The sequence below is a fragment of the Dreissena polymorpha genome, chromosome 7 (assembly GCF_020536995.1).
Source record: "Dreissena polymorpha isolate Duluth1 chromosome 7, UMN_Dpol_1.0, whole genome shotgun sequence".
NCBI classification, from domain to species: Eukaryota; Metazoa; Mollusca; class Bivalvia; order Myida; family Dreissenidae; genus Dreissena; species Dreissena polymorpha.
In genome coordinates, this window is record NC_068361.1 from 36,643,098 (window position 1) to 36,670,295 (window position 27,198).

The 27,198-nt window shown below is 38.1% G+C and overlaps 2 protein-coding genes across 6 annotated transcripts in view; one reads left to right on the forward strand and one right to left on the reverse strand.

Annotated features, from left to right (window-relative positions):
* Window positions 1-1,216: 1,216 nt before the first annotated feature.
* On the reverse strand, window positions 1,217-27,166 carry LOC127837493 (putative RNA polymerase II subunit B1 CTD phosphatase RPAP2). Of its 5 annotated transcripts, none has more exons than XM_052364628.1 (12): window positions 27,015-27,166; window positions 23,967-24,160; window positions 21,881-21,979; window positions 19,718-19,783; window positions 18,647-18,774; window positions 16,176-17,410; window positions 7,497-7,654; window positions 6,137-6,228; window positions 5,116-5,196; window positions 3,503-3,550; window positions 3,090-3,158; window positions 1,217-1,957 (listed from the first exon to the last, which is right to left on the reverse strand). In XM_052364628.1, exons 2-12 carry the CDS (start codon window positions 24,141-24,143, stop codon window positions 1,822-1,824), a joined length of 2,289 nt encoding a protein of 762 aa, XP_052220588.1. In that variant the 5' UTR covers window positions 24,144-24,160; window positions 27,015-27,166; the 3' UTR covers window positions 1,217-1,821. The 5 variants fall into 5 exon arrangements, with proteins under 5 accessions (XP_052220588.1, XP_052220587.1, XP_052220589.1 ...); XM_052364627.1 differs by lacking the exon at window positions 3,503-3,550 and adding an exon at window positions 3,737-3,784; XM_052364629.1 differs by lacking the exon at window positions 3,503-3,550 and adding an exon at window positions 3,737-3,784 and having other exon boundaries at window positions 27,050-27,128.
* LOC127837494 (general transcription factor 3C polypeptide 5-like) overlaps window positions 27,066-27,198 on the forward strand; it is a 62,921-nt gene continuing 62,788 nt past the window's right edge. The window contains exon 1 of the mRNA XM_052364633.1: window positions 27,066-27,176. The gene's annotated coding sequence lies outside the window, so the exon portion shown is untranslated. The remainder of the gene's footprint in view (window positions 27,177-27,198) is intronic.

Genomic DNA, 27,198 nt, shown 5'->3' on the forward strand with positions numbered 1-27,198 from the left:
GTGCTTGGTCAGACAGACTGCACCGAACAAAGCTCCGATGTTCTACACTGATCTCCTGAACATGCCTGGCATGTGCAGTGTGATTCAGTTGGATCGAGCAAAAGATTGATTAATAAACTGTTTATTGATAGATCTTTTGATGGAGCGCTTAGAATGAGGAAATTTCAAAGAAATAAAACCGATAGTTGCTAAATTCCATGATACACAGTCTATGGTGTGTAAAAAGAATGTACTCAAAAGCTTTGGCCTCATGCAGGCACCATTTAAAGTCAACAATACAATACATCGTGGGTGTTATTTAGCGCCGGGAAGGCAATTGTATGTTACATGATGGCAGCCAGAAGTGACTGGAAGTGGGACATTCTCGTCCGCGACAAGCTCTTCATTGATGGTTGTCCGATTATTCCTACATCCACGCAGTCAAACTAGGGGTCCAGTGAAAAGCATGATCTGAAAACTGTTTCTTGGAACGTAAATGGTTTTAAGTGTTGTCGACTAAGATTATGTTAATTTTTTTAATCTGTTTGGCATTGCTTTTTAAGGGAAACCTGGCTAATGTCTGATATTGAACGCGACCTAAAAAGGTATGAATCTATAAATGTATCTCGGAATTTAGATAACAATAACAACAAGACTATTGTCAAGCAAAATGGTCAACTACCGGTGAAACTCCACCATTGTCAGATTTTTTTTTTTTTTAAATATATTTGTTGCCATAGCAACCAGAATTTTTGACAGTCACAAAATGAAATGACCTGCATAATCTCCATATTGCCACCTATCCATGTTTCAAGTTTCATGAAAAAATATCAAGAACTTATAAAGTTATCGCAGGATCCAGAAAAGTGTGACAGACTGACTGACTGACTGACTGACTGACTGACTGACTGACTGACTGACTGACTGACTGACTGACAGACACACAGAGCGCAAACCATAAGTCCCCTCTGGTTTCACCGGTAGGGGACAATAATAACAATTATTGTAAACGCTTCCATGGCGGAATGTGTCTGGTATGTATTGACCTTTTCTAAAAAAGGCTTTTTCTGTAATTCATAAAGAAAAAAAGGGTGAAATAATATGGATCAAGGTTAATAAATTGTATGTAAATACAACACTGGATTTACCAGTATACCATTCTTTATTTACCTCCACATAATTGTATGTATATAATCATACGCAAAGAGAAGTTGCTGTTATAATATTTAAAACTTACTTACTATTTATGTATATTGGTTACTAGGTCATCAATAACCACTACATCTATAACATCTGTTATAGGAGATTTATATGCACGCTATGGGAATAAATCCAATTACCTACATTTTCTTTATTTATTGACATTTTAGATAAAGGTGACTTGTAAAATTCCTTACCCAAACCCTTTTGTAAATACTCAACAATTAATCCCCCATTCAATATCTTTTTTCTTTAACCTTTTTATTACATATGGGCTTCTGTCCACCTTAAATAATAATATGCAACGACATGCATACATGTAAAAAGCAGAAAATCTTTAAAAAGAAAACCTTAAAAACATTAAGAAGATAGTCTTATGATATAAGCTGAAAACATATTAAGAATCAAATATGCCGACCACCAAACCAACCATCCCTAGGTGTTGCGTCGGATAAAGTTATGAAAATTTCAATATTTAGATAAACCACTAAGACTTGAACATAAACATGTACAAACATTCATTAAAGTATACATGAATTAAGATCCTCAAGTCACAATCTATGCTTTGCTTCTGTCCCATTCAAATTCATCGTAGAGTCCATTGATTATTGTAAAACATTCAAACTAACATTGAGTTTGTCTTCACTTAATTATTCCATTCACGTATTTCTCAATTGTCGCCAAGTTCTCACCAAGGGGAGATAACAAAATGTTAAAATACTGCTCTGCTCCAGGGCTGCTGAAAGCTTGTTTCAAACTCTGAAGCTTACTAGAAAGTCTGCAAAATAAATAATAGAAAAGGTATATGAAACACAAGTCGTGTGCTTTGTTTTAATGGTGTGCACGACAAATAGCATACCCATCCAAAGTTATTTCTACAGGTATACATTAAAAGCATAAACACATGTGTATATTGTGACTGGTGAAACTCTCTTTTTGGAAACGTCATTGATGAAAATAGGTCAGATTTTTGCAGCTAATTTAATATAATTAAAGCTATAAACAAAATATGCAGAAACATACCACAGTTGACTTTAACTTATGTGACTCTGTAATTTAAAGCCGAAGGGTTATTACCCCTTTACCACTTTGATAAAGTGATACGTAATTTTACACATTTGCAGTCCCTCAGAAAGTTAAATTTAATTAAAAACCTTTCGTTCTAGATTCAAGTTTTAAAGGCTTCAATCCCAACCTTTAGATACTGATGAGCAGCAAACAGCATACAACCTGAACAGACTGCGAGTTACTCGCAGACTGTTCTGGTTTTATGCTGTTTGCACATAGCCATTTTCACTTTGCTTCAGAGAGGGAAATTGTTTAACAGCTGGTCGCATGTTCACAAAACACTTGTATTGACATTCATTGTCACTTGAATATGACAATCATTTTTAAGGATTCTTATGTATAATTTAAAGTTCACAAACCATTTGAAAATAAAATGTATTTCACATGGCACAGAAAATCTAACTAAATGAAATTGATTCTATAAGCCAGCATAATTTATGAAGACAGCAAAAATCGACATTCACTTTGTTGACATCAAATGTCAGTGTAATTTATGTTTGATATCACTTGACATTAATTATTTATGATGATCAAATTATGTTTAAAAATAAAATCAATGGTAACTTTTGTGAACACAGAGCCTGGTTTTAAAATCTATAATCACAGGCCTCTAGACATGTATTGATTATAATTTATTGCCAGTAACACTCTCTCTGATATAAGATATAATGATGAAAAAAATGAAACACTTTTTTTTAGTGTGACTTCAAACACAAAATTAGTGTGATAAAATGTTGCGGAAGTTTATAAGCATTTAGATTCAACCTGCATTTTAAAATAAACACAATAATAAGATTTTTGAGTGTGGCCACAAAAAATAAGTGTGGTAAGGATTCACTTACACTTTAAGCAGCAACACTGCCACAACGGTCCACTCTACAGGCTTGAAGGTAATGTTGTCGTTACTGAGGCTACAAGGAAAACAATGCAGATAAAATTCAATCTTAAGACAATAATTTCTGACAAACTGGAATAGTCACCATAGCATATATTTGATAAACAATAAAATGACCATATAAACTGACTGTCACATGTCAAGGAACTGGAAGTTACCAATAGGCAGAGCCTTGGCAATGCACTGAGCCTTACAATGGACTGAACCTTGACAATGGACTGTTACTTGACAGTGGACTGTACCTTTACAATTGAATGGACCTTGGCAATGGACTAAAAATTGACAATGGACAGAGTCTTGACTATGCCTTTACAGTGGACGGAGTCTTGACAATGAACTGAGTCTTAACTATGGACTGTACCTTGACAATGGACTGGATCTGACAATGGAATGGACCTTGGCAATGGACTGAAATTTTGCAATAGTCTGCACCTTGACAATGGACTGAACTTTGTCAATGGGACTGGACCTTTACAATAGACTGAACTATTAAAATGGACTGTACATTGAAAATGGACTGAGTCTTAGCAATGGACTATGTCTTGACAGTGGACTGAGTCTTGACAATGAACTGAGTCTTAACTATGGACTGTACCTTGACAATGGACTGGATCTGACAATGGAATGGACCTTGGCAATGGACTGAAATTTTGCAATAGTCTGCACCTTGACAATGGACTGAACTTTGTCAATGGGACTGGACCTTTACAATAGACTGAACTATTAAAATGGACTGTACATTGAAAATGGACTGAGTCTTAGCAATGGACTATGTCTTGACAGTGGACTGAGTCTTGACAATGGACTATACATTGACAGTGGACTGAGCCTTGACAATGGACTGTACCTTGACAAAAGACTGCACCTTGACAATGGACCAAACTTTGTCAATGGACTGGACCTTTACAATAGACTAAATTATGAAAATGGACTGTACCTTGACAATGGACTGAACTTTGACAATGGAGTGTATCTTGACAATGGACTGTACCTTGACAATTCACTAAACATTGACAATGGACTGAACTTTGACAATAGACTGAGTCTTGACAATGGACTGAGTCTTAACTACGGACTGTACCTTGACAATGGACTGAGCCTTGACAATGGACTGGAACTTGGCAATGGACTGAAATTTGGCAATGGACTGAGTCTTGACTGCCTTAACAATGAACTGAGCCTTGACAAAGAGTTCTATACACTGACAGTGGACTGAGTCTTGACAATGGACTGAACTTTGAGAATGGTCTGAGTCTTGACAATGGACTGAACCTTGACATTGGACTAAGGATTGACAATTGACTGAATCTTGGCAATGACTGAACCTTGACAGTGGACTTAGCCTTGACAATGGACTGAACCTTATCACTTGGCTGAGACTTGACCAAAAGACTGAGACTTATCAAGGAACTGAACATTTCCAATAGACTGATCCTTGACACTGGACTGAGCTTTGAAGTAAGTAGAGGTTTTACAGATAAACTGCACAGTATGCTGTGCATAATTGATGGAATTGTCTAACCAAATACTGTTAAGTTGTTGTTATAAAGCCCATGATTTATCAAGGTTTTTTTTGGTCCGATTTTATAGCCGAAATTCGGCTATCCAAAAGTATACTTTTTCCCAAAATGTGGCAAAAAATCCCAATTTCCAAAAAAAAAAGAAAATTTTTTTTTTTAGAAAGAAGTGTCTAATGAGTATTTTATCTCAATTTTAATTCAATTACATCTAACAAAGTATTATATGATTTTGTTCTTTTAATTTAAATGATTATAAAGAGTTATATCAAATTAAGTATTTCCATCATCTGTGGACTTTTCTTGTGGAAAAAAAGGCTAATGAATTTATTTTCCCAATTGCATGAAAATGCAGATAAAATTCCCAATTCCAAAACCATGGGCTATCTTCCCAAAAAGTGGAGAAAAAAAACCTGTTTATTGTCCATTGATGGTATTGTATTAGTTTATACTTACTTAAATGTAAAAACAAGCTGACGCAGCTCTGTGAACACATCTTGTACCAGCATATGAAGTGGACCCAAAACATCTGGTAAACTGGACATGATAAAACAAAGACTAACAATACAATTGAAATTATGGTTGTGCCACAAAGAAAAAATCTAATGAAACCAACACAAATACCCCCTAGAGTTGAACCTAAGGTTTTCAACAAACCAGTCTCAATTATTAGACTCCAGTTTCTAGTTATATATAAAACTAAAAAATGTTTTCAGGTTGGGATTTAAATTTTTGAGACAAGTGTTCAGAGAACGATCTTTTATTTACAAAATTAATGTTTAAATCAAATTTGTACCATCAATTATTAACATTTAACAGAACATTCCTTATGACCTATACTTTGCTAAGCAAATCCAGACTTATATTAAATTGTATTAGCATCATAGACTAAACTTTTGCTAAGCCTTTCCAAAACAGTTGTCTGCTGCTTAAGCATAATTATATATTCCAACACAATGTGGCATTATATAAACAGTAGTATACAATCCAGCACAGTATGCCATTATAGAAGCATTACATAGTTACACCTGTCTAAGCCATTACAATACACTTGTGCAGTCTAGCAAATCCAACATCATTTTAGTAAGCAGTATATTCACAGTAAATTCACATTGCAGTACATCCACATTATAGTACATTCACAATGCAGAACATTCACATTGCAGAACATTCACATTGCAGAACATTCAGATTGCAGTACATTCACAATGCAGTACATTTACATTGCAGTACATTCACATTGCAGTACATTTACCATTTTTGAAGCGGATTCAATACAATTGACTAATTTTGTCATATACGAATCATACTTACACATTGCTAAGGTATTTCAATGTGATTTTATTTCATATAAGCATCAATTTTACAAATTGCAAAGCCATTCCAACTTGATATTCCATTGTTTATATTTTACATTTACACATAACTATGCGATTCAAGTGAAATTGTGAGTTGTATTATAAAAGATGATACTTACACTTTGCTCAGCCTTTCCAACAGGATTTTCCGTCGTATAAGCATCTGGTCATATTTGTCAACTGTGGGTAAAACCACAGATTGGCTCTGGTCCTAAAGTGATACAAGATTGGTCTATTACCATTTGTTATATTTTAATACGTTTTTGTTTATGTTCATTTCACAAATAGTAAGAAAATGCTTATCAACATAAAATATATAGATTAATTTTTTCAGTATTTAAAAATACAAAAACCAGAGCCTTTGAAAATGGGACAAAATTATTATATGCACCATGTCATCTCAATATGGTGGACAAGTAAGCTACCGGGTATGTTATTTTAAAGGTGCTTTTCAAAGTGCAGAACAAACTCCGACAGTACTGCACATATACTAAATCATGGTCACAGTTATATCCAACTTTCTGAAATTAGACTTAATAAAGTTATCACACAAAATCCAACATAATAGTACCACCACCACTACACTCCTTTGCGGTTGGTTTTTCCTTGGCTGTGTAGGTAAAGGACCCCTATTACTATCACCACTACCTCTTTTGCCGTTGGTTTTTCCCGGACTGTGTAAGTAAAGGACCCCTATTACTATCACCACTATCTCTTATGCCGTTGGTTTTTCCTGGACTGTGTAGGTAAAGGACCCTTATTACTATCACCACTACCTCCTTTGCGGTTGGTTTTTCCTGGACTGTGTAGGTAAGGGACCCCTATTACTATCACCACTACCTCTTTTGTGGTTGGTTTTTCCTGGACTGTGTAGGTAAAGGACCCTTATAACTATCACCACTACCTCTTTTGCCGTTGGTTTTTCCTAGACTTAGTAGATAAAGCACCCCTATTACTATCACCACTACCTCTTTTGCCGTTGGTTTTTCCTGGACTGTGTAGGTAAAGGACCCCTATTACTATCACCACTACCTCCTTTGCAGTTGGTTTTTCCAGTACAGTGTAGGTAAGGGACCCCTATAACTATCACCACTAGCTCTTTTGCGGTTGGTTTTTCCAGGCGTGTGTAGGTAAGGGACCCCTATTACTATCACCACTAGCTCTTTTGCAGTTGGTTTTTCCTGGACTGTGAAGGTAAAGGACCCCTATTACTATCACCACTACCTCCTTTGCGTTTGGTTTTTCCTGGACTGTGTAGGTAAAGGACCCCTATTACTATCACCACTACCTCTTTTGCCGTTGGTTTTTCCTAGACTGTGTAGATAAAGGACCCCTATTACTATCACCACTACCTCTTTTGCCGTTGGTTTTTCCTGGACTATGTAGGTAAAGGACCCCTTAAGTATCACCACTACCTCTTCTGTTGTTGGTTTTTCCCAGACTGTGTAGGTAAAGGACCCCTATTACTATCACCACTACCTCTTTTGCTGTAGGTTTTTCCTGGACTGTGTAGGTAAAGGACCCCTTCATAAAGTGCTGTACACGCTGTTGATGTTGCAACACCTCCTCTCTCAGGAACTCAAAGTGTGGCAAAGGAGCAGAGGGCCTGGTACCCTCGTCTTCAAGGGATACATCACCTGTAAAAAAAATTAATATTTTTCTCATGTTTGAAAAAAAATATACTGATTATTATTTTATGCTTTCTTGTTGTTTAGAGAGAAATATCAGTGAATTAAAACTGATAATTCACTGTTTCAAACAGTGACAATTAAAAGTGAAAATTATCGATAATTTTCAAAGTTTTACCGAAACATTTTTTTATTATAGATGTTTGGTTTCCATATTGTGACCCCCAATTTTAACAAGGGCAACTACTCTGCATAAATATTTTTTTCAACATGCGGACTGCACAGGCTAATCTGGGACGACACTTTACGCACATAAATTAAGCCCAGTTTTCTCAGAACAAGACACATATGAGTAAAATGTCTCACAGGCAAATAAGAGATGTCAGTTTTTGCTTTTATGTAAGTTGGCATTTTAATGAAGTCTCTTCTTAATGAAAATCCAGTGATATGCTTGTGCAGTTTGCAATCCAGTTCAGCTTTAGGCAGAGTGAGTTGTCCCTGGTAAGCTTGTGCAGTTTGCAATCCAGTTCAGCTTTAGGCAGAGTGAGTTGTCCCTGGTAAGCTTGTGCTGTTTGCAATCCAGTTCAGCTTTAGGCAGAGTGAGTTGTCCCTAATAAGCTTGTGCAGTTTGCAATCCAGTTCAGCTTTAGGCAGAGTGAGTTGTCCCTGATAAGCTTGTGCAGTTTGCAATCCAGTTCAGCTTCAGGCAGAGTGAGTCGTCCCTGGTAAGCTTGTGCAGTTTGCAATCCAGTTCAGCTTTAGGCAGAGTGAGTCGTCCCTGGTAAGCTTGTGCAGTTTGCAATCCAGTTCAGCTTTAGGCAGAGTGAGTTGTCCCTGATAAGCTTGTGCAGTTTGCAATCCAGTTCAGCTTCAGGCAGAGTGAGTTGTCCCTGGTAAGCTTGTGCAGTTTGCAATCCAGTTCAGCTTCAGGCAGAGTGAGTTGTCCCTGATAAGCTTGTGCAGTTTGCAATCCAGTTCAGCTTTAGGCAGAGTGAGTTGTCCCTAATAAGCTTGTGCAGTTTGCAAGCCAGTTCAGCTTTAGGCAGAGTGAGTTGTCCCTGGTAAGCTTGTGCAGTTTGCAATCCAGTTCAGCTTTAGGCAGAGTGAGTTGTCCCTAATAAGCTTGTGCAGTTTGCAATCCAGTTCAGCTTCAGGCAGAGTGAGTTGTCCCTAATAAGCTTGTGCAGTTTGCAAGCCAGTTCAGCTTCAGGCAGAGTGAGTTGTCCCTGGTAAGCTTGTGCAGTTTGCAATCCAGTTCAGCTTTAGGCAGAGTGAGTCGTCCCTGATAAGCTTGCGCAGTTTGCAATCCAGTTCAGCTTTAGGCAGAGTGAGTTGTCCCTGATAAGCTTGCGCAGTTTGCAATCCACTTCAGCTTCAGGCAGAGTGAGTTGTCCCTGGTAAGCTTGCGCAGTTTGCAATCCAGTTCAGCTTCAGGCAGAGTGAGTCGTCCCTGGTAAGCTTGTGCAGTTTGCAATCCAGTTCAGCTTTAGGCAGAGTGAGTTGTCCCTGATAAGCTTGTGCAGTTTGCAATCCAGTTCAGCTTCAGGCAGAGTGAGTTGTCCCTGGTAAGCTTGCGCAGTTTGCAATCCAGTTCAGCTTCAGGCAGAGTGAGTCGTCCCTGGTAAGCTTGTGCAGTTTGCAATCCAGTTCAGCTTTAGGCAGAGTGAGTTGTCCCTGATAAGCTTGTGCAGTTTGCAATCCAGTTCAGCTTCAGGCAGAATGAGTTGTCCCTGATAAGCTTGTGCAGTTTGCAATCCAGTTCAGCTTTAGGCAGAGTGAGTTGTCCCTAATAAGCTTGTGCAGTTTGCAATCCAGTTCAGCTTTAGGCAGAGTGAGTTGTCCCTGATAAGCTTGCGCAGTTTGCAATCCAGTTCAGCTTTAGGCAGAGTGAGTTGTCCCTAATAAGCTTGTGCAGTTTGCAATCCAGTTCAGCTTTAGGCAGAGTGAGTCGTCCCTGGTAAGCTTGTGCAGTTTGCAATCCAGTTCAGCTTTAGGCAGAGTGAGTTGTCCCTGGTAAGCTTGTGCAGTTTGCAATCCAGTTCAGCTTTAGGCAGAGTGAGTCGTCCCTGGTAAGCTTGTGCAGTTTGCAATCCAGTTCAGCTTTAGGCAGAGTGAGTCGTCCCTGGTAAGCTTGTGCAGTTTGCAATCCAGTTCAGCTTTAGGCAGAGTGAGTCGTCCCTGGTAAGCTTGTGCAGTTTGCAATCCATTTCAGCTTCAGGCAGAGTGAGTTGTCCCTGGTAAGCTTGTGCAGTTTGCAATCCAGTTCAGCTTTAGGCAGAGTGAGTTGTCCCTGGTAAGCTTGTGCAGTTTGCAATCCAGTTCAGCTTTAGGCAGAGTGAGTTGTCCCTGATAAGCTTGTGCAGTTTGCAATCCAGTTCAGCTTCAGGCAGAGTGAGTTGTCCCTGATAAGCTTGTGCAGTTTGCAATCCAGTTCAGCTTTAGGCAGAGTGAGTTGTCCCTGATAAGCTTGTGCAGTTTGCAATCCAGTTCAGCTTCAGGCAGAGTGAGTTGTCCCTAATAAGCTTGTGCAGTTTGCAATCCAGTTCAGCTTTAGGCAGAGTGAGTTGTCCCTGATAAGCTTGTGCAGTTTGCAATCCAGTTCAGCTTTAGGCAGAGTGAGTTGTCCCTAATAAGCTTGTGCAGTTTGCAATCCAGTTCAGCTTTAGGGAGAGTGAGTTGTCCCTGGTAAGCTTGTGCAGTTTGCAATCCAGTTCAGCTTCAGGCAGAGTGAGTTGTCCCTAATAAGCTTGTGCAGTTTGCAATCCAGTTCAGCTTTAGGCAGAGTGAGTTGTCCCCGATAAGCTTGTACAGTTTGCAATCCAGTTCAGCTTCAGGCAGAGTGAGTTGTCCCTGATAAGCTTGCGCAGTTTGCAATCCAGTTCAGCTTTAGGCAGAGTGGGTTGTCCCTGATAAGCTTGTGCAGTTTGCAATCCAGTTCAGCTTCAGGCAGAGTGAGTTGTCCCTAATAAGCTTGTGCAGTTTGCAATCCAGTTCAGCTTCAGGCAGAGTGAGTTGTCCCTAATAAGCTCGTGCAGTTTGCAATCCAGTTCAGCTTCAGGCAGAGTGAGTTGTCCCTAATAAGCTTGTGCAGTTTGCAATCCAGTTCAGCTTCAGGCAGAGTAAGTTGTCCCTGGTAAGCTTGTGCAGTTTGCAATCCAGTTCAGCTTCAGGCAGAGTGAGTCGTCCCTGGTAAGCTTGTGCAGTTTGCAATCCAGTTCAGCTTTAGGCAGAGTGAGTTGTCCCTGATAAGCTTGTGCAGTTTGCAATCCAGTTCAGCTTTAGGCAGAGTGAGTTGTCCCTAATAAGCTTGTGCAGTTTGCAATACAGTTCAGCTTTAGGCAGAGTGAGTCGTCCCTGGTAAGCTTGTGCAGTTTGCAATCCAGTTCAGCTTTAGGCAGAGTGAGTTGTCCCTAATAAGCTTGTGCAGTTTGCAATCCAGTATAGCTTTAGGCAGAGTGAGTTGTCCCTAATAAGCTTGTGCAGTTTGCAATCCAGTTCAGCTTCAGGCAGAGTGAGTTGTCCCTAATAAGCTTGTGCAGTTTGCAATCCAGTTCAGCTTTAGGCAGAGTGAGTTGTCCCTGATAAGCTTGTGCAGTTTGCAATCCAGTTCAGCTTCAGGCAGAGTGAGTTGTCCCTAATAAGCTTGTGCAGTTTGCAATCCAGTTCAGCTTCAGGCAGAGTGAGTTGTCCCTGGTAAGCTTGTGCAGTTTGCAATCCAGTTCAGCTTTAGGCAGAGTGAGTTGTCCCTAATAAGCTTGTGCAGTTTGCTATCCAGTTCAGCTTCAGGCAGAGTGAGTTGTCCCTGGTAAGCTTGTGCAGTTTGCAATCCAGTTCAGCTTTAGGCAGAGTGAGTTGTCCCTAATAATCTTGTGCAGTTTGCAATCCAGTTCAGCTTTAGGCAGAGTGAGTCGTCCCTGATAAGCTTGTGCAGTTTGCAATCCAGTTCAGCTTCAGGCAGAGTGAGTTGTCCCTGATAAGCTTGTGCAGTTTGCAATCCAGTTCAGCTTTAGGCAGAGTGAGTCGTCCCTGGTAAGCTTGTGCAGTTTGCAATCCAGTTCAGCTTTAGGCAGAGTGAGTTGTCCCTGATAAGCTTGTGCAGTTTGCAAGCCAGTTCAGCTTTAGGCAGAGTGAGTTGTCCCTGGTAAGCTTGTGCAGTTTGCAATCCAGTTCAGCTTTAGGCAGAGTGAGTTGTCCCTAATAAGCTTGTGCAGTTTGCAATCCAGTTCAGCTTCAGGCAGAGTGAGTTGTCCCTAATAAGCTTGTGCAGTTTGCAAGCCAGTTCAGCTTCAGGCAGAGTGAGTTGTCCCTGGTAAGCTTGTGCAGTTTGCAATCCAGTTCAGCTTTAGGCAGAGTGAGTTGTCCCTAATAAGCTTGTGCAGTTTGCTATCCAGTTCAGCTTCAGGCAGAGTGAGTTGTCCCTGGTAAGCTTGTGCAGTTTGCAATCCAGTTCAGCTTTAGGCAGAGTGAGTTGTCCCTAATAATCTTGTGCAGTTTGCAATCCAGTTCAGCTTTAGGCAGAGTGAGTCGTCCCTGATAAGCTTGTGCAGTTTGCAATCCAGTTCAGCTTCAGGCAGAGTGAGTTGTCCCTGATAAGCTTGTGCAGTTTGCAATCCAGTTCAGCTTTAGGCAGAGTGAGTCGTCCCTGGTAAGCTTGTGCAGTTTGCAATCCAGTTCAGCTTTAGGCAGAGTGAGTTGTCCCTGATAAGCTTGTGCAGTTTGCAAGCCAGTTCAGCTTTAGGCAGAGTGAGTTGTCCCTGGTAAGCTTGTGCAGTTTGCAATCCAGTTCAGCTTTAGGCAGAGTGAGTTGTCCCTAATAAGCTTGTGCAGTTTGCAATCCAGTTCAGCTTCAGGCAGAGTGAGTTGTCCCTAATAAGCTTGTGCAGTTTGCAATCCAGTTCAGCTTCAGGCAGAGTGAGTTGTCCCTGGTAAGCTTGTGCAGTTTGCAATCCAGTTCAGCTTCAGGCAGAGTGAGTTGTCCCTAATAAGCTCGTGCAGTTTGCAATCCAGTTCAGCTTCAGGCAGAGTGAGTTGTCCCTGATAAGCTTGTGCAGTTTGCAATCCAGTTCAGCTTCAGGCAGAGTAAGTTGTCCCTGGTAAGCTTGTGCAGTTTGCAATCCAGTTCAGCTTCAGGCAGAGTGAGTCGTCCCTAATAAGCTTGTGCAGTTTGCAATCCAGTTCAGCTTTAGGCAGAGTGAGTTGTCCCTGATAAGCTTGTGCAGTTTGCAATCCAGTTCAGCTTCAGGCAGAGTGAGTCGTCCCTGATAAGCTTGTGCAGTTTGCAATCCAGTTCAGCTTCAGGCAGAGTGAGTTGTCCCTGATAAGCTTGTGCAGTTTGCAATCCAGTTCAGCTTTAGGCAGAGTGAGTCGTCCCTGGTAAGCTTGTGCAGTTTGCAATCCAGTTCAGCTTTAGGCAGAGTGAGTTGTCCCTGATAAGCTTGTGCAGTTTGCAATCCAGTTCAGCTTTAGGCAGAGTGAGTTGTCCCTAATAAGCTTGTGCAGTTTGCAATCCAGTTCAGCTTTAGGCAGAGTGAGTTGTCCCTAATAAGCTTGTGCAGTTTGCAATCCAGTTCAGCTTTAGGCAGAGTGAGTTGTCCCTAATAAGCTTGTGCAGTTTGCAATCCAGTTCAGCTTCAGGCAGAGTGAGTTGTCCCTGATAAGCTTGTGCAGTTTGCAATCCAGTTCAGCTTTAGGCAGAGTGAGTCGTCCCTGGTAAGCTTGTGCAGTTTGCAATCCAGTTCAGCTTTAGGCAGAGTGAGTTGTCCCTGATAAGCTTGTGCAGTTTGCAATCCAGTTCAGCTTTAGGCAGAGTGAGTCGTCCCTGGTAAGCTTGTGCAGTTTGCAATCCAGTTCAGCTTTAGGCAGAGTGAGTTGTCCCTGATAAGCTTGTGCAGTTTGCAATCCAGTTCAGCTTTAGGCAGAGTGAGTTGTCCCTAATAAGCTTGTGCAGTTTGCAATCCAGTTCAGCTTTAGGCAGAGTGAGTTGTCCCTAATAAGCTTGTGCAGTTTGCAATCCAGTTCAGCTTTAGGCAGAGTGAGTTGTCCCTGATAAGCTTGTGCAGTTTGCAATCCAGTTCAGCTTCAGGCAGAGTGAGTTGTCCCTGATAAGCTTGCGCAGTTTGCAATCCAGTTCAGCTTCAGGCAGAGTGAGTCGTCTCTGGTAAGCTTGTGCAGTTTGCAATCCAGTTCAGCTTTAGGCAGAGTTGTCCCTGATAAGCTTGCGCAGTTTGCAATCCAGTTCAGCTTCAGGCAGAGTGAGTTGTCCCTGGTAAGCTTGTGCAGTTTGCAATCCAGTTCAGCTTCAGGCAGAGTGAGTTGTCCCTGATAAGCTTGTGCAGTTTGCAATCCAGTTCAGCTTTAGGCAGAGTGAGTCGTCCCTGGTAAGCTTGTGCAGTTTGCAATCCAGTTCAGCTTTAGGCAGAGTGAGTTGTCCCTGATAAGCTTGTGCAGTTTGCAATCCAGTTCAGCTTTAGGCAGAGTGAGTTGTCCCTAATAAGCTTGTGCAGTTTGCAATCCAGTTCAGCTTTAGGCAGAGTGAGTTGTCCCTGATAAGCTTGTGCAGTTTGCAATCCAGTTCAGCTTTAGGCAGAGTGAGTTGTCCCTGATAAGCTTGTGCAGTTTGCAATCCAGTTCAGCTTTAGGCAGAGTGAGTTGTCCCTAATAAGCTTGTGCAGTTTGCAATCCAGTTCAGCTTTAGGCAGAGTGAGTTGTCCCTAATAAGCTTGTGCAGTTTGCAATCCAGTTCAGCTTCAGGCAGAGTGAGTTGTCCCTAATAAGCTTGTGCAGTTTGCAATCCAGTTCAGCTTTAGGCAGAGTGAGTTGTCCCTGGTAAGCTTGTGCAGTTTGCAATCCAGTTCAGCTTTAGGCAGAGTGAGTTGTCCCTGATAAGCTTGTGCAGTTTGCAATCCAGTTCAGCTTCAGGCAGAGTTGTCCCTGGTAAGCTTGTGCAGTTTGCAATCCAGTTCAGCTTTAGGCAGAGTGAGTTGTCCCTGGTAAGCTTGTGCAGTTTGCAATCCAGTTCAGCTTTAGGCAGAGTGAGTTGTCCCTGATAAGCTTGTGCAGTTTGCAATCCAGTTCAGCTTCAGGCAGAGTGAGTTGTCCCTAATAAGCTTGTGCAGTTTGCAAGCTAATCTGGGACGACACTTTACGAACATTAATTTAGCCCCATTTTCTCAGAAGGCTGATTATATGCTGCTATGTATGTAGTCTATCTTTTACCTCTTAGTGTCACCTTCACTCACTTTTATCCCACTTTTTTAGCGCATTCGGTTGATTAAAGTCCCGTTGATTAAATTTCTGCTATAATCAACGGCACGAAATGACGTCATTTTTTCGACAAAATGTCGTCATAAATCCAGCGAAAATATCCAGTTTTGTTTAAATAAAAAGGTTAATTGAATAAAAAGTGGGATAAATAGAATAATACATTAGTGTTGATTATAGATCAGGTTAATCCTGCTCGGCACAAAAACGAAAATGCACTCGCCAAGGCTCGTGCTTTTTGTTTTCTAAGCCTCGCAAGATAAACCTGATCTATAATCAACACTAACCTATTATTGTCTATTTGTGCTATGAGCACACATTTGCACATGATTATTGTTTGTACTTTCATAATAGATTTTTCCAGGAAAAAAATTGTATACTAAATCAGAATAAAAATACACACAGATCATCTTATATTTCAAATAAAAATCCTTCTTAAGTTCATTTCAGCTACTATACAAGATCATTTTGTGTGATGCTTTCAGAATAATACATGTATATGCATGGCTTGTATTGAAAGGTTGGGAGGATTTATCCTTATTTAAGTTACAGAATGAATTTAAGTACAAGAATTATTTTAAGTTTTAATGAACCTTCTTTTATAGTCATTAATGTAATGGTGTACAAATTAGAAGAAAAATGTAAGTGATTATTCTGTGAATCTCTGTGTAAATTCAAGCTCTGCAGCCTACCAAGAAATATTGACAAATCAGGACAAAATCATATTAATTATACTTATATACGTTGGTAGATGTTTATGAAATAAAACTGAGATAATAATCTTTCTTTGTAAGAAAAAAATATAAAAAAACAAGAGCTGTCACCATAGGATGACTTATGCCCCCTCTAAACGCTTGATAGAAGTTATGAGCTTTTTTCGAAACCTAAACGCAGATTTTGACACCTAAGCGCGGACCCTAAGTTCAAGGTCAAGGTCACAGGGGTCAAAATTTGTGTGCGTATGGAAAGATCTTGTCAATATACACACACATGCCAAATATGAAATTGCTATCTGAAGCGACATAGAAGTAAGAAGCATTATTCGAAACCTTAACGCAAAGTGTGACGGACGGACGGACCTTCCAATCACTATATGCCCTCCTTCGGGGGCATAAAAATATATATACATTTTTTTTTGGGGGGGGGGGGATTTTCTATTCTTGTTTGCAATTTCGGTTTGGGATCAGGTCCGTTTGCTTAGGAAGAGTCCAAATTACGGCCCTTTTTAAAATAGCAGAAGGCCCCCTGAACATGCATACTACAAACACACCTAGAAGCCTGTCAAAGTCCTTCTCCTGCGCATCGACCTTGGCAACCAAAGCTTTGTACTTGTCCTGGATTTCTGGATTTACATCATATGGAGGAGACTTTTTCGATATTTTGTCGCAGCCCATGAATTTCCTGGTATCCTGGGTGATCCAAGATTTCATGCATCTATAGATAAACTCCATCATGACCAAGTTCTTTGGAACGTCTGTCACTGCTTCAGCTTGTTTTTCAGGATTTAACTCTTTATTTATCTTGGACACATTTACACCGACTTTGGCAGTGTCTTTTTCTGACTTTGCAGTAACAGAAATTCTCACACTTCTTGATTCACTGACAAGTTGATCCATACTATCAGATTTCAAAGTTGTTTGCGTTTCAATTACTTGACAAGGATAAGAATTTTCATCAGCCCCACAAGTTGCATTTGTAACACTAGATTCATTGGTAAGTTGATCCGCACCACAAGAAGTCAAACTCGCATTCTCAATGACTTGTATACCATCACATTTTGCAGCTTTTTCTTCACATTTTGCAGCTTTTTCATCACATTTTGTTGCCGCCCCGCCATCTTGGATGTCGACCATTTTTGACAGCAGTGACTTTCTTTTATTCAAAAGCTGCATGAGATAGTCTGTTTTTGTCTGATTTGTTACTTTTGCTTTTGAACGACCCTTGGTCTTTTTCAACACATGTTCCCCATTGACATCTTCAGTGGAACCTTCTACAGATTCAACAACCTCACTAAGAATTGCTTCAGTAGCTTCTGATTTTAAGCTCACTTTTTCTCCTTTCACAGAATCTTCTACAAGACAACCAGGCAAATTACCATCAACAGGTTTAGTCAACATATTACAATCATTGTTTGTAGCCTCTGAAACAGTTTTTAACCCAAACAATTTAAATTTTCCTCTATCTCCCAGACCACTTTTCCTTTCAGCTTTATCATCTATTCCAAACTCTTCCAAAGCTTTCTCAAGATCATAAACACACACATCTTCAGCTACATCTTTAACCGGCTCAACAATGTTTTCATCCTTTTCATCCACACTTGCTTTTGTTGCACCCATCTTTGAAAGCTTATCCTGATTTGGGACAGGCAGTTTCTGGGAGGTTTCAGGTTTCTTGAGCATTTTATGAAGACTTTGTAAATACTTGTCCTGTTTTTCAAGGGTTTCTACTTCTTTCTTCATCTCTTTCTTGTGATGTGTGTCCAGGACTTCATCTCCCATTCTTCCCCTGAAAAAATACGGGAACTTTGTTTCTTTAAATTTGTCCCATGAAAAACATGGAAACTTTGTTTGTTTATATTTGTCCCCTTAAAAAATGTAAAAACTTTGTTTATATTTGTCCCCTTAAATTTATGGAAACTGTTTAAGTTTACATTTGTCCCCTGAACAAATGTAGAAATTATCATTATGTTTGATTGCGTTAAATGACAAATTAGTTTTATTTGTGCCTTTAATCAATTTCTCCAATTGATACTGAACAATTTATATTACATGTATTTAACATTTGTCCATAATGTCAAAAAATCATGGCAAAACATATGGCAGTTTACAATCATTTACTACCGGTAAAGATATTAATATCTGTAATTATGTCATATTCACGATTTTATCTTGAGTAGGATAAGGGTGTTTGAAGAGTCTAGGGTCCGAGATATTTTCTAAGTGGCCATCCAGCAATCTCTAGCATCACTGTTCATGTAGCAATCATGCACTTTTGTAGGGCAAACTGAGATTTATTTCAATGCCATTTGTCTTTAAAAGACATATCTTTTTTATTAATCATAAAGCTTTATTTCCTCATCAATTGGTGCTTGAAGATTAAGCGGATTCTATTCTGCACTAAAATAAATCATGTTTGACAACAGTTTTTGTCAACTTTTGGCCATGGTTGTCCACCTATGTTTTTTGATACCTTAAAACCCTTCACCACGTAGATGGTGTTTTGACACATTTGTAGTCCCTAAGAAAGTTAAATTTAATTAATGACCTTTCTTACTTGATTCAAGTTTTAAAGGCTTCATTTCCAACCCTTAGATACTGTTGAGCAGCAAACAGCATAAAACCTAAACAGGCTGCGAGTCATTCGTTTCAAATGTGTTAAAGCGTGCCTATATTGCTTGTGAACTCTGTATGGTTTGTAGTGGAATGCCCTCGACCCTAACACACCTATTTACGAGGAAAATAAAATATGAGCCGCGCTTTATGTAAACGGGGTTTAATGCATGTACGTAAAGTGTCTTCTCAGATTAGCCTGTGCAGTCCTCACAGGCTTATCAGGGACAACACTTTCCGCCTTAACTGGATTTTGCAAAGAAGGGGCTTTCTGTTAAAGAAAAAAAACATAAAAGCCGTAAGTGTGGTCCCTGGTAAGCCTGTGCAGATTGCACAGGCTAATCTGGGACGACACTTTACGCACATGCATTTAGCCCAGTTTTCTCAGAATGAGCCTCAATTTAATCCTTACTTCTCCATATCCAGGGGCAGCAACTCATACTTCCTAGGGGGCATCTTCTGCCGGGACCACAACGGGTCATTGGAAATCTGACGCTCCAGGTGCTTTGAGGCCTTGTAGCATTTTGCACTGCAGAAGTTCTGGAAACAACAACAGAGGAACTCTGCAGACTATGAATATGTTTTTAAGAAATCATGTGATAAAATGGTGGCTGGCAAAATCAACATCAAAAAGTGTATTTAGATTTGCAGAATGCAAGGTTTTTGTGTGAACAAGTTCATATAATGATGATATTTTATGGTGAACAGTTAAATGGTTTGATTATAAATTAGTTTTTGCTTGTTTTTCATCGATTGTGTTTTAACGGAAATTTTCGTAAAAACTAAAAAATAATGACTTCATAATAAAGTTGTTATTTTACCCTCAGGCACCATTGACAATTTGTTTCATCTGCCATCTTAAAGTGGGAATCATTTACAAACAATGACAATTACCAGTACCATTTATTTCAGCAATGAAAAGGTTAAATATTGTATTCTTTTCACTCGAAATATACATATTGTTTTTGCTGTGGCTGTTTGTAGGTTTGTTTACGTCAAATTTTAACATTTGCCATAACTTTTGCAATATTGAAGATAGCAACTTCATATTTGGCATGCATGTGCATTTCATGGAGCTGCACATTTTGAGTGGTGAAAGGTCAAGGTCATTATTCAAGGTCAAAGATCCAATATATGGGGGGCATAGTGTTTCACAAACACATCTTGTTTGATAAATCATTGGAAAGCAAAAAATAATTCAATGTTCTCATTACCTAATTATTTCAAGAGACCACAAAAGATTCACTTATCCACTTATAACTTAACATTCAAAACTCAGCTTAATTTTTCCAAACAAGCTGTCATTTGCAAATTCTTACTCACACAATAATATCTGTAATATATTGGTGTAACATAACTTCCAGTACTTAAATAATGTATTTTGACAAATCAATTATGCTAAATATTAGGGTATTTCCCAATTCTAATAACCTTTGCTATGATCTATAATCTAAATAAATGTGTTTTACCAAACAATTTATACCTTTCTGCTCTCAATGTCATACACCTTGTTTGTCTTTGTGGATATCATATACTTCTGTTTCAATACCTGAAATTGTGAAACAAAAATGTATTGTATACGATTTCTCATATACTTCTGTTTTAGATTCGGGCCTCGCTCAGTAAAAAAGGGGTTAAATGAATGTGCGCAAAGTGTCTTCCCAGATTAGCCTGTGCAGTCTGCACATGCTAATCAGGGACTAACTAAAAATATCATAAAAGCGGAAAGCGTCGTCCCTGATAAGCCAGTGAGGACTTGCACAGGCTAATCTGGGATGACACTTTACTCATATGCATACAGATCACCAATTTACTTATATATACAGGTAACATCTTTATTCTTGTTTTCATATTAGTACAAAAAAAGAATGATGTCTAATTCTTGCAATTCTTTGCTAGAAAACTGTGATTAGAAGTTTTTCTCTTCTCATTGGGAACAGACCTTACTATGTTCATTTTGGGAATATCTATCCTTTAAACTGCTGATTCAGGGAATTAAAAAAGCTGGTGTTAATTCTGATTTAAGGGAAAACTGAATGATTGTTCATGCCTCTTTAATATAGGGTGAACAAGAGTTGTGTTTGTCAGAAACACAATGCCCCCTACTGCGCCGCTTTGAATTAAATAAAATTAGTTTGATTATATCCCTTTAAAAAATATTACTTCCCTTGTGAAAATGATCTGTACCTGCCAAATGATATAAAATAGAAATTATCTCCCTTTAAAGCTTGTTACTTAGTTACCTTGATTTTGTTTTTTGACCTTTGACCTTGAAGGATAACCTTGACCTTGACCTTTCACCACTCAAAATGTGCAGCTCCATGAGATACAAATGCATGCCAAATATCAAGTTGCTATCTTCAATATTGCAAAAGTTATGGCCAATGTTAAAGTTTTCTGACGGACGCAAAGACTGACTGACAGACAAACAGACAGGCTGACAGTTCAACTGCTATATGCCACCCTACCAAGGGCATAAAAACCCCGGTCACTATTGTAACAAATAAATCACCTCTGAATGAAATGTGCATCATAGAAGTGCTCATCATTTTACAAAAATAATTCAATTTGTATTTCATGTCATGCTATTGCAAAGTTTTATTGTACAGACATACTTAATTGTACTTGTTAATGTCCAAACAACAGAATTCCATCGTGAAATACCCATAATTTATTGTTTGTTGCTTATCAATTTAATGATCAAATTTTGATGTAACCCTGCTGTTTCAAGTAAGCTGCTGAAAAACAGTGTTTCAAGTAAAGTATTGTTTGCTCAAAACTTCCCTGTCAAATTATAAAGCCAAGGATGATAAATGGCCAAACACATTTTCAATAAAAGCCTATTGATTGTATTGTAAATAACAGAACAGAACATAATAGTTATTTTTTATTTTGAGCATATAAAGGTCATTGTCAAAAACATAAATATACATAAAATAAAACATGAGTTTCAGTTAAATACAAAACCAGTGCTGTTTTTCACTATTTTGGGAATGGGGCCGGGTCCCTTTGGATCGGAAAATTTGCGGCTTTTTGCCTAAAATTGGGAAAGTAGTGTTGTTGTTTTGCTAAAATATGCTTCAAAATTGAGAATACAAGAGTTTTCAGTATTATATTTACTAAGATTGAACTTATATGGATGGATGGATGGAAGGTGAACAAAATATTGAGATCAAATAAATAAATGGGTTTTTTAACCATCCATTGAGATTTTTTACCTCAATTTGGGAAAAATGTATACGTTTTTCCATTAGGAATGGGGCCGATTACCGGACCCGATTTTGAATGAAAAAACCCCACTGACATCATATATCATTTTAAAGAACAATCAATTATGAACAAGATTATTGCCAAGCAACAGAAGTCCCCTACCGGTGAAACTCCTCCATTTTCAGCAATATTTCTAGTCTATTTGTTGCCATAGCAACCAGAATTCTTGATGTAGGAACAAAATGAAATATTGCCATCTGTCCATGTTTCAAGTTGCATGAAAAAATATGACGAACTTTTAAAGTTATCGCAGGATCAAGAAAAGTGTGACAGACTGACAGACTCACAGAGCGCAAACCATAAGTCCCCTCTGGTTTCACCGGTAGAGGACTAAAAAGACGGGCAATGAACAGGTTTTTGTGAGATTAATACACACCTTTCCTAAGGCATTCTGGCAGAGTGGATAACCACACAACTTTGATACAGCCCTCTCAACCGTGATGTCATCATAATGGCTTGCTGTGATGAAATGAAGCTGAAATGAAAATGTTAAACCCATTTATGCCTAGCGTCTTGAAAAAAGGCATGATGCGGTGTCTCATCAGGGTCTACGCTGTTTGCTTAAAGGAATTGATGTAAGAAATATTCTAAATATAGTAATAAATGTACAAGACATCCCTAGTTTTGGAAATAAAGTGATCCAATTTAGAAGGATGGGAGAGTCCACTAGGCTTAAATGGGTAAAAAACACTTTTAAATATGCAGACTATTATTTTCCTAAATTTTTGTATTAAATTATACTTTTCTATGGTGTTAAATATTATATGTATGTTCTTTATATATATTTGTGTAATTGTCCATGCTTTTTTTCCTTCTTTATGCCTTATATAGCCCCCTTCCCTATGAAAATTCATTCTTTCAAATGATGCAATTTTCCCCCAAATTTCAAGCTTACTTTAATGGGAAATGTCTTCCCATTTTTCATATTTATTGATTTTTTTCCCCAAAATGGAAGGCCAGGTCCTTTCCCCAAATCAAGAAAAAATGCTCTGTAATGTTTGTGTCACCTTCATTTCAACTTCATTCCCTAAAAATTTATGGATTTGTTCCCTTGTATCCAAAATAAAATTTAAATTCAAACAAGCCCTAAAGAAACAGGGGTGCGTTTCTGGTGACATCAATACTGACACGACCATGAAAATAAGATCATATTTCAATTAATGTTTTTCGATGGTTTATATGGAAGTCAGTGATTTAACCCTTTTTCACTCAGAAGCATACAGTGAAAATGGCTATGTGCAAACAGCATAAAACCAGAACAGCCTGTAGGTAACTCGCAGTCTGTTCAGGTTTTATGCTGTTTGTTGCAGTATCTAAGGGTTGGAAATGAAGCCTTTATAATTTGAATCTAGTAAGTAAGGTCTTTAATAAAATTTAATTTTCTTAGGGACTACAAATGTGTGAAAATATGTTTCTATAAAGTAGTAACGGGTTAAAAGTGATACATTCAATGTGTCAAACAGTGAAAAATACCAGAGAAAATTATTAATAATTTTCAGTGTTCTACTGTGAATTGATGTCATTTTTTTACATGATGATACAATATTTCAGCAAAATTCTTGTTTTAACTTGTTTAAGGTAAATAAAAGGGGGAAAAAGCAACTAATAAAAGAAAATGTGTTGCTTTTTTTTGTAGATTATCACTTTGCATTCCCTTGTGATCATAGAAAATAAATACCTTCACGAGTGGTGCAGTACATATATTTTCTGACCACTTGTGTATTAAAATTGATAATCTACAAAAAACAAACCAAATATCCTTCATAAGAATAAAATGCACACAGTGTTTTTTTTGTTCGAATCTTGGTTCCATAAGGGGACCCATTCCCAGTGGAAAAGGTTTTTTTCCCCTGAATGGGACCTAAAAATTCCCAATTCAAGATTTCCAAAAAATAATTTTTAATAATTCCAAACATTTCGATTATCTCCACAAATCAAAAACATTAATTTCCTACTTTTACATGTAGGCAAAAATACAAGATATTTTCCGATCCAAAGGGACCCGGCCCCATTCCCAAAATGGTGGAAAAAAACACTGGCACACACCGGAAAAGCATTATCAGTGAACTTTTTGCCTAATTGGGAAAAGAACCAGTAACAGTCCAATGCGGAAAATCTTACTAAAAAAAAAAGACATTGGTAAAATTCGTGTCATGAGGTCCTCATATTGGGAAATTGTAGTATTTGATTTTTTGCTCCCAAATACTTTAAAATTGATAACTAAATGTGTCAAGTTGTGAATATTGTATTTACTTAGGTTTAAGCCATAGAGCTGCATAGAGAAACTAACTTTATGTTGAATTTTATTAATTTTATTTTATTTTTATACATATTTTGTTTTAGAAACTTTTGATTGGGATTTTTTTGGACAGCAATCGGGAAATTTGTATTTGTTTTCTAATTGGGAAAGTTCCGCTTTCTGGTACTTTATACAGAAGGAAAAAATGGCTGACTGTCCTTACAGAGTCAATGAGCGCCTCCCCAGTGACAGGGTTCTCTATGAGCCTCTCCACAATCCGGTGTGCCTTCTCCTCACAGGCCACTTGATATTCAATCTTCCTCCTCAGCTCTGCATTCTTGTCTTCCTTACTCTTACCAGTCATGACTGATTCACTCTTACCAGTCATGACTGATGTCATGTATACAAAGTTAGCACCTGGAATATAAAGATGAAATGAGTCGTGTTCTGAGAAAACTAGGCATAATGCATGTGCGTAAAGTGTCATCACAGATTAGCCTGTGCAGTCCGCACAGGCTAGTCAGGGACGACACTTTACGCCTAAATTGGATTTTTGCTAAGAAGAGAATTCATTTAAACGAAAAATGTCAAAAAAGCGAAAAGTGTCGTCCCTGATTAGCCTGTGCGGACTGCAGAGGCTAATTTGGGACAACACTTTAAGCACAATATGCCCAGTTTTCTCGTAACGCGCATCAACGTTTCAGTTTTTCTAATATATTTGCAGCAAAACTTAAGTATAATTGTAAAGTCGCATTGATGATTGTTGAGTGTCATGACTAAAAATGTATGTCCTATTAAGTTGTACAACATTGATAAATGACAGCGATTTTTTCCCCAATTGGGAAAAGAACTGGTGCACCGCCAATGAGAAAATTAGCTAAAAACAAGAGATGTGTGTCAGAAACACAACAACCCCTACTGCATGCCATGCTTTTTTTTTTATTACATCCCTTTAGAAAAATATTACTTCCCTTGTGAAAATGATCTGTACCTGCCAAATGATAAATTGAAATTATCTCCCATTAAAGCTTGTTACTTCCCATGGATTTTTTGTGTGACTTTCGACCTTGAAGGATGACCTTAACCTTCACCTTTCACCACTCAAAATGTGCAGCTCCATGAGATACACAAGCTGCACATGCATGCTAAATATCAAGTTGCTATCTTCAATATTGCAAAAGTTATGGCAAATGTTAAAGTTTTCGGACGGACAGACTGACGGACAGACGGACTGACAGACAGACAGTTCAACTGCTATATGCTACCCTACCGGGAGCAAAAAAACCCTAAGATTGTGAAAATTTGCGCCATTAAATCTTCAAATTTGGAAATGTGTGTCTCTTTAATTGCTTGGTCCTTAGTTGCATGAACCCATTTATGCCTAGTGTACTATCCCATCCTTGTAAATTGGATCCATTTATTTCCAAAATTAGGTATGTCTAGTATATTTATTTTTATATATAGAATATTTATTACAAAAAATTCTGTTAAGCACCAGCATCATATGGCGTCTCATATGGGTCTACGCTGTTTTCAAAGGCTTTTTTTCTAGACGCTAGGCATAAATGGGTTAAATATTCTTTGACATTCCTTTTTGCTGAAATATTCATTTTCTGTGCTTATTTTATTGAAATTGATGTAACTTTCCTTACTTTAGGAATTTTTTGGATGGCAATTGGTTGGGAATTTTGTAATTTTTCTGCCAAAGGGAAAGTGCCTTTTTCCAGGTACTTTATGAAGAAATGACTGAATGATATTATTGCCAGCAAATAATCATGGTATTGTAGACTAGTCACTAGCAACATAAATCACATAAGCAAGACAGTGTTTTTTTCATTACAAATCGGGTCCGGTAATCAGCCCCATTCCCAATGGAGAAAAAGTATACATTTTTCTCAAATGGGAGCTAAAAATTCCCAATGGAAGGTTAAAAAAAAATAATTTTTTTTAGATCTCAATATTTTGTTCAACTCCCATTCATATCAGTTCAACCTTGCTATAAAATTTAATACTAAAATCACTTGTATTCTCAATTTTGAAGCATTTTTGTACAAAACAACAACAACACTTATTTCGCAATTTAAGTCAAAACACCTCAAATTTTCCCGATCCAAAACCGCTCAGCCCCATTCCCAAAATGGTGGAAAAAAAAACACTGCAAGACCCATCAACTTCAATTTGAAAAATCACAAACAAGAGGGCCAAAGGCCCTAGGGTTCTCACTTGAGACCTCAAGGAACTGAACTGTTTTGATTATAGGATGTTTCAATAACCATTTAAGACCTTAAACAAGATATCATCAGAACTGAAATTCTAAGCAAACAAAAGGGCCCTTAGGTTCTCATTTGAGACCTCAAGGAACTGAACTGTTTTGATAGCCATTTTAGAACTTGAACAAGATATCATCAAAACCGAAATAATTAGCAATTTTCAGGATGATTAGGCAAAAAATGTGGCCTCTAGAGTGTTCACAAGAATTTATGTTTATATGACCCATTTACCTAGTTTTTGATAAAACATGACTCAGTTTCAAACTTGACGGATATAGCATTGGGAAAAATACACACACAAAAATGTTCTGACAAAGTTTTATGAATTATAAGGCGATAAATATGGCCTCAAGTGTTCATCAGCAATTTCTTTGATTTGACCTAGTTTTTTAAACCACGTGCCTCAGTTCTGAACACAGCCCAGATAGCATTGGACAAATGTCCTAACCAATTTTCAATAAATGTGGCCAATAGAATGTTTATTAAGTAAATTTTGATGACAGACAACAGAAGACAAAAACTGGACAAAAGGTTATCACAAATTAAGTAAAAACACTAGATAATCCTTGAACTGGCAATTGATTACTTCAACAGCTTAAGTTAAAACATGTATTTTAACTTAAAACATGATATTGCACTTATTAAAATTTTGCCCCAATCAGATTTCAACGGGTTGCAGGGGGAAACCACTGAGCTGTCACATTTTAACCGTTTTACAAACATTCAAGCAATGAGAGGAATAATTATCAACCATGTGTGTCTAGACAAATTGGAAGCAGTTTTTTCAATCACAATGATTTAAACACCGAATGTTTTCTGCGGCACAATGGTTTCTGTTTGACAAATATTGTGCAATATCTATTGGTCGCGAAAATTGAAGACAGACCGAAAAAAGTCGAACACTTCCCATGTTTTACAACGGGGTAGAATTTAAACATAAAAATAACACTTAAGAAATAAAATGAAAATGAAAGATATATCGCCAACATAAACTAACTTACAGTTCAAAACAATTGAATAATTAAGGTAAACAAACGCTTAAAATCGTGCCGACATGGGCGCTGCCATCTTGCTATGTATTGTTACTCTCAATACAAACTGACATTACGTTTTTATTACATTATTTTAGCAGTTTAATACATGATCAAGAAGGGTTACATTTAAAATATAGCTAAAATGGTATTT